Source organism: Trachemys scripta, chromosome 8, assembly GCF_013100865.1.
Source record: "Trachemys scripta elegans isolate TJP31775 chromosome 8, CAS_Tse_1.0, whole genome shotgun sequence".
Taxonomy (NCBI): Eukaryota; Metazoa; Chordata; order Testudines; family Emydidae; genus Trachemys; species Trachemys scripta.
The window spans coordinates 13,692,849-13,705,272 of record NC_048305.1 but is presented as its reverse complement, the minus strand read 5'-3'; the positions used below and the strand labels follow the sequence as shown (position 1 = coordinate 13,705,272).

At 38.0% G+C, this 12,424-nt stretch overlaps 1 protein-coding gene across 12 annotated transcripts in view; it reads left to right on the top strand.

Moving 5' to 3' along the window:
• RAPGEF6 (Rap guanine nucleotide exchange factor 6) overlaps positions 1–12,424 on the top strand; it is a 226,793-nt gene that overhangs the window by 167,597 nt on the left and 46,772 nt on the right. For 7 of the 12 annotated variants that reach the window (XR_004646762.1, XR_004646763.1, XM_034778390.1 and 4 more), the window contains exons 16-17: positions 2,084–2,327; positions 9,774–9,931. Coding sequence is in view for 10 of the 12 variants with exons in the window: in XM_034778390.1 (XP_034634281.1) it covers positions 2,084–2,327; positions 9,774–9,931 (402 nt within the window). In the remaining 2 variants the exon portion in view is untranslated. Of the gene's footprint in view, positions 1–2,083; positions 2,328–3,755; positions 3,768–9,773; positions 9,932–11,280; positions 11,296–12,424 lie in introns of all 12 variants that reach the window. The other 5 variants (XM_034778388.1, XM_034778383.1, XM_034778389.1 and 2 more) reach the window with 3 other exon arrangements.

Below are 12,424 nucleotides of genomic sequence, written 5' to 3'. Positions count from 1 at the left end.
GCTCTAAGTTCCACCCATTTGCCTATGACCCCAAGGTGCCATTCTAGGGGTTGATGATCACCAGAGCACAGAGGCCAAGTCCCTTTTTTGCCTGGGTACTCCCCCTATACCAGGGTCTGCATGGGGATGGAGGCAGGGGTAGAGGCAGCATAACCAGCTCTGTGCTCCCTGGGAAATCCTCATATGACCATTTAAGCAGCTTTTTTGGGCCTCTCTGTCACCTGTTTTGACAAGAAATAGCGAAAGATGTAAAATCAGGTTTTTAAAAATAAACTTTTAATAATGGGTGTGAGCGCCATAACATCTGTTACATCTGAAAGAGAAAATAGGGAATGTATCAAGTATATGTGCAATATCGATTTTAGCTTTAAATTGTCATTTTTCTAAACAAATAACTTCTTAAAATCTCGGTCAAAATATCTGTTAGTTTTCCATAACCCAGGGCATACATGGTCTGCATCTAACAACACAAATACCACTGCAGTAAGAACAAGATGCTCCCTAAACATACATGGTTTCTTTTCTTTGACTCATGTTATATCTGAGGTTGCTGGTGGTCTTTTCCTCTCCTGGGTCTCATCTGCTGCTTCTAATTACTTGTCTCCTATTCACTATTGATTTTCTGTTTTTAATTTTTTTTCTTTACATCCCTATAGAGGTCAAAAAGTGGCATGAACTTAACTATAGCATATTGTTACAAACAAAATGAGGACAAAAATAATTTTAAAAAACCCCTTTCATCAAATAACGTATGCTAATACAAGGTGACATGCAGCAGTACACCAACTTGTACAACCTTCCGCTGAAAGTTAACATATTCATATGAACATGAAACATAGCTGCAACCAAGTCAGTGGGAAAAAAAACCTCAGGCTGGTCTAGCTCTCTCTGATTATCTGTTCAGAATTACAGCACTGTCCATATAAATGTATATGCGTGGATTATGAGCCCTTTTTATTGTTGCTAGATATTCAAGGTGCTTACTCTGTCCGCTGCTTGACGTATTTTAACAAATCCATCAGCTAAAGCCCTTTGCAAAGACTGTATTTGCTATTCTAATTTTTGAATAGAGTGCTAAATGCCTAATATCATGCTAGTGAGTTATCAGAGAATATATCAGTGAATCCCCACGCTCACACCTGAATTTCTTCTACAAAGGTGCACAGTCCTAAATTTTGCTATGTAATAAAAGCATGCAATTTGATTTGGTATTTGTGCATAGTATGTGCTGCCTGCCTGGTTTGGGTGGAAAACACAAGTAATCAGCACTGTGCAGCTGTAAGTTCTGTTTCAGTGAGCACAGCCATGTGTGTTCAACTGAAAACACTACATTTCTCTGATGTCAGCAACCTCAAAGATCTAAAAAAGATAAACTGCTTGGCAGGAATTCATGTACAGCTTTGAAGGGCAGGGTTTTATGTTATATAACAGAAACACATAAAATAGGTATAACTTTTTTCCCCATGGAATGGTGTTTTCTGGAAATATCATTGTTACCAGTTGACCAGTTAAATCTGATAAGTGTAAAAGAATATTGGATGTGGAATATATTTGATAATATCAATGAAGATAAAAGAAGTGCCAGTCAGTCTTGTGGTTGTTCTTAAGAAAACCATCTACATCCCATTACCTAACAGATATAGACAAAAACGTTGATTAATGTAAATGTAATGTTTCCCCTTTTGTCTAGCTAATTGTCCGTAGTGGATGTTAGCAAAGTTTTATGAAATGTGTTTTAATGTTTATTAATAAGAAAAGTGAAAATGATGACATTTCTTCTACTTCATTTCTTAATTTGTGGTTGGAAATTCCCTCCAATGCAGTATTTTTCTCTTTGCAGTCTGTTTTCCATTAGTTATTTAGGGCCTACTCTCTCTCCCATTGAATTCAATAGCGAAACTCCACTTGATTTCAGTGGAAGAGGAAAGGAATATTAAATTGACCATATTGCCAGAGTGCATGTTAACAACTATACTATTCAGTATTTCTTTTATGGTGGTAGGTGAGGATGGGAAGAAGGATTAAAAGAACAAGCTTTCCAGGAGGTAAAAATAAATTATAATAGGTTTATCTTCTTTTACAGTGTTTAAAGAGCTGCTTAGCAGGATAGGACAGGAGAAAAATGGAGTCCCCCATATTCCAAAAATTGCAGAAAAGAAAAGTAATCGCTACTCCATCCCAGATATGCCCGGAGATATGGAACAGATGTTTCCATGCGAGAAAGGAAACAAGAAAATCAAAGCAAACACTGTATCTGGCGGAAGAAACAGAATCAGGAAAATTTTAGACAAGACACGATTCAGCATCTTGCCTCCCAAACTATTTAGGTAGGTTAGACTGTTCTGGTAGAAGAGTAACCGTTGTCTAATAAGCTGTTGTTTTCTAAGTGGCTTAGAATGTTCAAGTTTATGTGACTATTGTTTACATAAGTATAAGAAAACTACAGCAAATATGACTAGAACTGTAGAATTAGACCAAAATAGGTTTGAAAATGCCCTTTCCTTTAATATGCCTAATTTCAAACCTGCTTTGCTCTTACATCATTTTGAATGCCTATCCACAATATGTAATTCAAATATCTGATTGATTGTCATTATTCTCTTTAGCACCAGTTGTTATAGTATGAATATGAGGAACTACCTGTGCAATCTGGGCACTGGAAAGCATTAATTAAGTAGCTTTCAGTTTAAAATGAGTGGATATGTTAAATCTGTTCAGGTGCTTTTGTCTATAACAACCCATTTGGATTAACACCTTTTGTAACTGTATTTGGAAAAGTGTTTTACATAAGGAATTTTTTTCCTTATGCACGTGGATCAGTACCTGCAGTTGAATGTGCAATATTTCTTTAATATTTGTTCTGTGATTTACAGTTCAGAAAACTCAACTCAAATCATACATTAATGACTACTAGCCTCCAGCTACCAACACCCTGTTATACTGTGAATATATTTACAACATATTCAAAGACTAATTGTTTTAAGTTCTAAGAATTATTCTGGATAAGACAAAATATTGAGTTTGGATCTGCATTTTAATAAATTTGATGTTAATAAAAGTAGAACAACATTATTTCATAAAAGTTAAACATGGAAAAGACCTAATTGGTCAACTCATTTACTCCTTTTCCACCTTTGTTGTTATTCTTTAGTGCTTTGTGTCCTATGTTACTGACTCAAGCACTGGCACATTAACAATTTGCCTTGGGAAACTATTTCAGTAGACTAATAGGTCTTATTGTTATGACACTTGTCTTGATAGTCAGCTACATTTTTCTAGTTCTCACTTTCATCCTATTCCTCCTTATTATAAACAAGTTGGACCATTTCCACACAGACACCCCCAAATCAGTATGCTCTTCTTTTAGTCCTTAAGTACATAGAATAGATATAAAAATGGCAGAAGTCTTTTAATATAACATGAGATCAAAGTGTGATGCCATTTTAAAGACTAAGAAACGCCCCTGTCATAGTTCATTTTCCCCCAATGTTAACTCATATTCAGACATCAGTTGTCAAAGTGGAATCTTCATGTGTTATTTGTATTAGGTCTTTGCATCTGCTTGATTTTGTTTTGTTTTGTTTTTTGTTTGTTTTTGTCATCTGGTTTTCTCTCTGCACTTCTCTCTCTCTCTCTTCTGTATAAACCTTGTTATTTATGTTCCTCAGTAGAATCATAGAATTGTTGAAATGTTTACAGTATTTTCCTTGTGTTTTCAACATTGTCTTCTTTCTGTTACTGCATCACCTTCTCAGGGGATTGTTTTGGTAAGAAATTGCCTAATTATATGTTGTTGTGGGGTGTACCAATACAGCTTCCTCACAAGCATGGATGCTTTTTCACTTCTGTGCAGTATCTTTGGTACTGTTGAATAGTATATATAATTCCAGTACTTTTCCTGCTATAAACTCAAAAGTCTTACCATTAAGTTTACGTCATCTCATGGGATTTATAGTACCATATGCTGAAAAGTATTGGATCACCCCATTCCTGCCCCTGGGCAATGTGTGGGATGCTTCAAGAATTTGTAGAATTTTGTCAGGTTACTGCACAATTACATTGACCCCATTTTGGTGATCCAATAATGTGATTATAAGCAAGTCTACCATGCCTCTCAGCTGGTGGCCCTATAGAGTAAAGAAAAACTGGCACCAGAATTTTGAGTACTCCACTTGGACTAAAAAATTAGGTATCTTGAAAATGCTCACAGTTTGTGGTATGTTTTTATACTTACCTTTGTAAAACTGATGCCCAAGTTGGTATTCCCTTTGGTGTTTCATTTCTTTTCTCACATCTTCTCCCTTTAACATTTTCAGTTCCAGTCTTTGGCATAAATTCTTTCAGCTCAATAAATCAAAACTGTTATTGATAAGAACACCACCTCCCAAATCATAGTATCTGCTTCTCCCTCTTCACCTTCATCCTCTAATTCACCCCACACTTTGAGTTGATTTTGGCCACCCACATTTCACGAATCTATTGTTTGTTTACATTTCCATCAGATCCTACACTCACTACTTCTCTGCAGAAAAGCTTAGTCTTATGTTCATTTCCTCTCACCTCAACTGTTGTAATTTGTGCTTCCTTTTCCCTTGTGTCGTAAAGTTGCAACCCTTCAGACCTCAATTTGTCCAAAAAGTGACTCATCTCATTCACTCTGTCTACCCAAAAGCAGAAACACAGCACGATTGCTTGCATTCTCAGAAATCTTCACTGGCTTCTCCATTTCTAAATCAGCACAAAATTCTTTGTCTTTGTTTGCAAAACCCTTTCCAGTCTCTAATCCATTTTTTTCTGATCCTTAGCCTGTTTCTGAAGCTTCCTTGGTTCTCCTCTTCCTCCCCCCCACCCCCCCACAACAGTCACTGTAACCTCACCATCTGGAGCAGAACCTGATTTAATCTGTCTCTATGCAAATCTTATCTTAAGATCCATCTTTCTTCCTTGTTCTGAGACTCTTAACCTTCTTTATATAATATATTATCCCACTCTTCTTTTGCTCAATCATTCTCCCTGAAACTTGGCCATTTTCCCTCCTCACCTCTGTCCTATTACATCTATAGATGTTGCCTCTGGCATATTTTAATTTACCTTTATGAATTGACTAGAATAATATGTGCTGTCATTAATGATGCTTTTGTATGAGCAATGCTGCATAAAATTGTAGTTATGTATTTTATACAGTACTATAAATAGAAGTGAGATGTATGGAAATACCATAATTACATTAAAAAGGCTCCAGTGGATGCATTAAAATGAGAGATGAGGTAGTTTTGGTTTCGTATGGATAGAAACTTTGAGAAATTAAAGTAACCAAAGTGTGTTCTGCTAAATAAACCAAAGGGATTTCTTCTTCCTATATCTTAATGCAGAACTCCTCCCTGACTTCCCCGAAATTGTACTTAAGAAAAAGTATTTTGCAAATAAGTATACACAAAACCATCAACTTAGTTGATTGTTTTGGCAGAGGTGCTGCTAAAATTCCATTTAATAATGGGTAAGACTTTTAAAATTCTTTTAACCCTCTGCCACAAGTGAAGTATGTTCTTGCTTCCTATATAGAAGCATGACCTGGTGGCTAGATTTTTTTTTCTTTTTTTTGTTTTTTGATGAGTGGCCAAATGCTTACAGTTTGTGCTTTGGGCTGTAATTTTCTCAGAGCTGCACCTCTTTCTAGCTTGATGCACCACTCTGCCTAATGCTAGTCACCCTTTATAGTTCTTCTTGTGCTTGGGCCTCTCCTTTACCTTTTTCCCCAGTTGGTTTGTATTGCTGCAATACGAATCAAGAGAAGCAGGGTGTGCAAACCAGGTAAAAATATCAGCAATTGCTCTTCTTGGAAATGAGAATTTTCCCTTTTTATGATCCTGTAACAGGCCCCAGGTTCCCTGTGGATCTTCCACTTACCTATTGAGAGCCCAATTTGCAGGATTAAACAGGTCTAGCAGTTTCTCTGCTAAACCTCAGGTGCTGCTTCATTCAGCTCTTGTGTACTTCGTCATGTAATACTCTGGAGCATTTCTGACTGGGGAAGAACCAGAGAACAGGAAATGTGAAAGCAGTAGCATCCAGGTCCCTTAGAAAAGCTGCTGGATTCAGAGTGCCCCTGTATGGGAGGAAGACAAAGGCAGTTTGCTTCATGTTGCAGAGAGAGCGGAGGTCCTTTGGAGATCACAGCATAATCTTGGTTAGGCAACCATATTTTTAACTCACACGATTAACTCAAAAAAATTAATCACAGTTTTAATCACACTGTTAAAAATAGAATGCCAATTTAAATTTATTAAATATTTTGTATGTTTTTCTACATTTTCATATATATTGTATTCTGTGTTGTAATTGAAATCACTGTCTATTTTATTACAAATTTTTGCACTGTAAAAATGATAAAAGAAATAGTATTTTTCAATTCACCTCATACAAGTACTGTAGTGCAATCTGTTGTGAAAGTGCAACTTACAAATGTAGATTTTGTATATTATATAACTGCACTCAAAAACATCAGCATGGACGCATATCCCCTGGAATGATGGTTGAAGCACGACGGGACATATGAATCTTTAGCGCATCTGGCACATAAATATTTTGTGATGCTGGCTACAACAGTGCCATACAAACGCCTATTCTCACTTTCAGGTGACATTGTAACAAAAAGCGGGCAGCATTATCTCCTAAAAATGTAAACAAACTTGTTTGTCTGAGTGATTGGCTGAACAAGAAGTAGAGCCTAGAAAGTCCACTCAGTCCTAAAGTTTTACATTAAGGTGATAAGTAACAGTCAGCATGGATTTGTCAAAAACAAATTGTGTCAAACCAACCTGATAGCTTTCTTTGACAGGGTAACAAGCCTTGTGGATGGGGAGGAAGATGTAGACGTGGTATATCTTTACTTTAGTAAAGCTTTTGATACTATCTCGTGTGACCTTCTTATAAACAAACTAGGGAAATGCAACCTAGATGTAGGGTTACCATATGTCCGGTTTTTCCCGGACATGTCCAGCTTTTCGGCAATCAAACCCCCGGGGGGAATTGCTAAAAAGCCGAACGAGTCCGGGAAAAATACTGTCCGGGCACTTCCTCTCCCGCGGCTGCTCTGCTCCTCCCCTGACTCAGACTTCGGTTCTGTTTAAGAGCCAAGCTGCCCGAGCCAGCGCTGCCGGCTTCGAGCAGCCCCCGTGCCTCCGGACCCCGAGCCGCCGGCCGGGCACTTCCCTTCCCGGGCTCCAGCTGCTCTACTCCGGTGGCGCAGGGTTTGGAGGCAAGGGGGCTGCCTGAAGTCGGTAGCACTGGCTCGGGCAGCTCGGCTCTTAAACAGAGCCAAAGAGTCAGGGGAGGAGCACAGCAGCTGGAGCCCGGGAGGGAAAGTGCCCAGCTGGGAGCGCAGGGTCCGGAGATACAGGGGCTGCCCGAAGCCCGAGCACTACCGGCTTCACGGGTTTGCCGGGCAGCCTCCAGACCCTGCACCCCCGGCTGGGCGCTTCCCCTCCCGGGCTCTAGCTGTGCTGGGGAAGTGCCGGCCGGGGGCGCAGGGTCTGGAGGCTGCCTGGCAAACCGTGAAGCTGGTAGCGCTTGGGCAGCCCTTTTTGCATGGCTGGGAGGGAGGAGGGGGAGTTAGGGCGGGAACTTTGGGGAATGGGCGGAGTTGGGGCGGGGAAGGGGCGCAGTTGGGGCGGGGGTGGGAAGGGGCGGGGCCAGGGCCCCGTGGCGTGTCCTCTTCTCTTTTATTTTTTAAATATGGTAACCCTACCTAGATGGAGCTACTATAAGGTGGGTGCAAAACTGGTTGGAAAACCATTCCCAGTGAGTAATTATCAGTGGTTCACAGTCATGCTGGAAGGGCATAACGAGTGGGGTTCCGCAGGGATCAGTTCTGGGTCCAGATCTGTTTAATATCTTCATCAATGATTTAGATAATGGCATACAGATTATACTTACAAAGTTTGCGGATGTTACCAAGCTGGGAGGGGTTGTAAGTGCTTTGGAGGATAGGATTAAAATTGAAAATGATCATGACAAACTGGAGAAATGGTCTGAAATAAATAAGATGAAATTCAATAAGGACAAATGCAAAGTACTCCATTTGGGAAGGAACAACAAGTTGCACACATACAAAATAGGAAATGACTGCCTAGGAAGGAATGCTGTGGAAAGGGATCTGGTGATCATAGTGGACCATGAGCTAAATGAGTCAACAGTGTAACGCTGTTGCAAAAAAAAGCGAACATCATTCAGGGATGTAAGCAAGACACAAGAAGTAATTCTTCCGCTCTACTCTGCTCTGATTAGGCCTCAACTGGAGTATTGTGTCCTGTTCTGGGCGCCACATTTCAGGAAAGATGTTGACAAATTGTAGAGAGTCCAGAGAAGAGCAACAAAAATTATTAAAGGTCTAGAAAACATTACCTATGAGGGAAGATTGAAAAAATTAGGTTTGTTTAGTCTGGAAAAGAGAAGACTGAGAGGGGACATAAGTTTTCAAGTATGTAAAAGGTTGTTACAAGGAGGAGGAAGAAAAATTGTTTTTCTTAACCTCTGAGGATAGGACAAGAAGCAATGGGCTTTAAATTGCAGCAAGGGAAGTTTAGGTTGGATATTAGGAAAAACCTCCTAACTATTAGGGTGATTAAGCACGGGAATAAATTGCGGAGGGGGGCTGTGGAAACTCCATCATTGGAGCTTTTTAAGAGCAGGTTAGACAAACACCTGTCAGGAATGGTCTAGATAATTAGTTCTGCTATGAGTGCAGGGGACTGGACTAGATGACCTCTCGAGGTCCCCTACAGTTCTATGATTCTATGATTATTTTATTTTTAAATGTAGGGGTTTTTTTGTACATCACTCTACATTTGTAAGTTCAACTTTCATGCTAAGAGGTTGCACTATGGTACTTGTATTAGATTAATTTAAAAATACTATTTTGTTTGTTTTTATACAGTGCAAATACTTGTAATCAAAAATAAACATGAAGTGAGCACTGTACACTTTGTATTCTGTGTTGTAATTGAAATCAATATATTTGAAAATGTAGAAAACACCCAAAAATATTTAAATAAATAGTATTCTATTATTGTTTAATAGTGCGATTAATCACGATTAATATTTTTAATCTCTTGACAGCCCTAATTTATATAATAAAAAAGATTAAAACGTTTGGCCATGACTAGTAAAGGCATAGTCAGCTGCATTGTTCAGATGAAGTGCATAGGACCACCCATATGGAAATTTCTACTCCAATGTTTTATGCTGTGCTGAGCAACACTTTCACCCTCCCACTGGTTATGCTGTAAATGAGCATGAATGTCTTAGCCTACAATGTGTATTCACCTGGTCTCTCTTTATATATCACCAAGCTAGTACGTCAGATACAATATGTAAGTACTTCTGTATTGGGTAATTTTATAAGGTGTTTTACATTGTAGCTTGTTTGGAGCTATAGTGCTTTTACCTCCAAACATTTCTTTGCACTAAGTCACACCCTAATATTTTTACTCTTATGCAGAATATTTTGGTAATGTTCAAAAGTAATCAATTAAGAAATGGAGTTAAATTAAACTAAAAGGACAGATTTATTCTGTGTTGAGATCACAAGGATTTTTTTTTTCTGGAATGTACTGTGTTTTAATCTGTTCGATCTTGTGTTGTGCATCGGATTGTTGTTAAGGAAGCCGTGACTTAGAGAAGGTTCTTGTTTTGCATCATTGCACCTACAAAGGAGAAATGATTTTTACTTTTGCCTGGGCTAAATGTAGGTAATTTTTAAAACTATTTTACAGTGATGGCAGTGTCAGCCAGTCACAGGATGACAGTATTGTTGGAACAAGGCAGTGCAGACACAGTTTGGCCATAATGCCTATCCCTGGAACACTCTCATCAAGTAGTCCTGATCTGTTGCAGCCTACAACCAGCATGCTGGATTTTACTAATCCTTCAGGTAAAATAATACGTCTCTCTATGTTGTGTATGTGTAATGAACTTTCCAACCCACTGGAGCACTCAGTCTGAGAATATATTAGTTGATGTAGCAAGGTCTATTTACAAATCAATACATAGAGATTCTGAATGTTTACATGTTTTAGTAAAACCTAATATAAAGCTAATTTACAAAACTACATTTTTATGTACTGGTTCCTAACATTTAGATAGTGTTTACAATGACATTGCCACAGTGAATAAAGGCTCCACAGTGTTAGTTTGCTTTTAAGCTTTATTTGCAACTTTTACTAAAAGTACCAATTTGAGGGGAAACAATATCTTCTACTGGCACTAAACATGTCAGCTGTACTCACCTGTTCATGCCATGGCCCTATCAGGTCCCAAACTGGAGAGAAACAACAAAACCCCCAAAAGAGCCTCACCTCTTAAGCCTTCGTGCCAGGTCTCCTTTGCCGTAACTTGAGAGCTCGCTCTTCTCTCTAAGCAAAAGCAGAACCTGCCATCTCAAGTGCCCTCCATTTAGAAGCTCTACCACTATTTTAGTGAGAGTGGCTTGGCCTTGTCTGCTCCCTGATCACTTCTTTACCATCTCCTCCCAATGCCTGTGCCCCTCCTATTGTAGCTTCTGTTCATGTGCAGTCCATGAAAAAACACTCCGAAAGCATATCGGGTAAGGGTAGGACCTGTATGGTACCAAGCTAGTGCTATTGGTCCCACACCTTGATGAGCATTTCATTCATTCAAATGTATTTTTGAAAAACAAAAATAAAACTTTTCAGTTTTATTACCTGTGCCTCTCTGTTGCTGCTGCTATAGGAATGGAGTGGCTGCAGGAGGCAAATGCTGATCATATGCAGCTGCCAGTAAACATGTCAAGCCAGAATCATGTGTTTCCTTATTCTATATGTAAATTCTAAGCGTAATTATACATTCATTAAACTACCTTTTGGCTAAGATTTTATAAATGTAACTTAACGTTAACTTCGTAACTTCTCTTGTAAAATAGATGTACATATATATCTTGTACATAAATATCCATGACAAATCACTTCCCTTCTTGCTGCAAATTCATTGTTTTTCTATATGTAAAAAACACACTTTTCTAAAAATCTTGATTTAATGTTGGTGTAGGATTTTCCATAGATTAACTGGCCACAGCTAATGACTTTCTTAACCAGTGTTCAGTTTAATAGTATGCGTGTGCAAAGTCATTTTTGAATGTAAGGAAGTATAAAATAGCTTTTTGGCAGATCAGCATATTACATTCATTTGACTATTGATTATTCTTGTAATCTGTAGATCTTATGTTTACATAAATGGATTTATTTTTGTTTTTGCTGCCTGCAGCTGTTGGTTTTTACTGTAAGTATCCTGAGTTCTGGCAGCCTAATCTTCTTTGTATTGCATGTCTTGTATGTTGAAATGAACAAATATTTGTTTACAATTTTTTATTTGCCTCATAAACTTTATTATTAGAATTATTGTTGTTGCTTATTGGACATTTGCATGCCCTATAACCCATTTTTAACTAAACCAACTATTTATTTTGTGGGGCAGGTGGTGTGGCTTAGTGGGTAAAGCACTGAACTGAGACTAAGGAGACATGGATTCTATTTTACTAGCCTACTGGGTGACCTTGGGCAAGTCACTTACCCACGCTGTGCCTCAGTTTCCTCATCTATAAAATGGGGATAATGCTACTGACCACCTGTAAAGCACTTGAAGATCTACTGATGAAAAGTGCTATATAAGGGCTATCTGGTGGTGGTATGTTTAATTTTTTTGTAATAAAACTTTTTGCTTGCCAACTTGAATGTCCACTGTTTTTTTCCTACAAATTGAATCATGAATGGGAAAATAGATTTTTAAAAATACTGTTTACATTTAAACAAAAACAAACAGAAAAACCAGCAACAGAACCCAAACCAAAGTGGTTGGTATCAGTATGTCTTTCTTTGTGACTCGTAAAATAAAGTAATACATTTTTTTAAAATATGCATTCCTATTTATAGGTTCTAACCCATGTATTTTGTAGATTTTTAACAGATATATCAAGATAAGATTCTTGGTAAATTTTCAAAATTTCATCAAAATTGTTTGCTTTAAACATTGAATTTGTAGGTATTTTTACATCAAATACTATTCATAAGAATCAGACAATATAATGCTTGTTTATTCAGTACAGACAGATTGTTTTTAAGGTTTCATTACTCCTTTGAGGGTTATCGATAGATGGCCTTTTGCTGGTTTCTGATTCTTCTTATCAATGTACACACTTTTTCATAATGAAATATTTACCCTGTTCGTTCTCAGCTTTTCCACTTCAAATTAATACTTACATAAAAATTATTTTTACTTTTATTGAACAGTTCTTTGAGTACCCTCCCCGCACCCATATGGGAGATCTAAACTTTAGTGGTCCACCATTCATCAATATGACCGAGGCGGCTTTTACTATACAAATAGTGAAAAAGTTGGTAGAATCACAGTT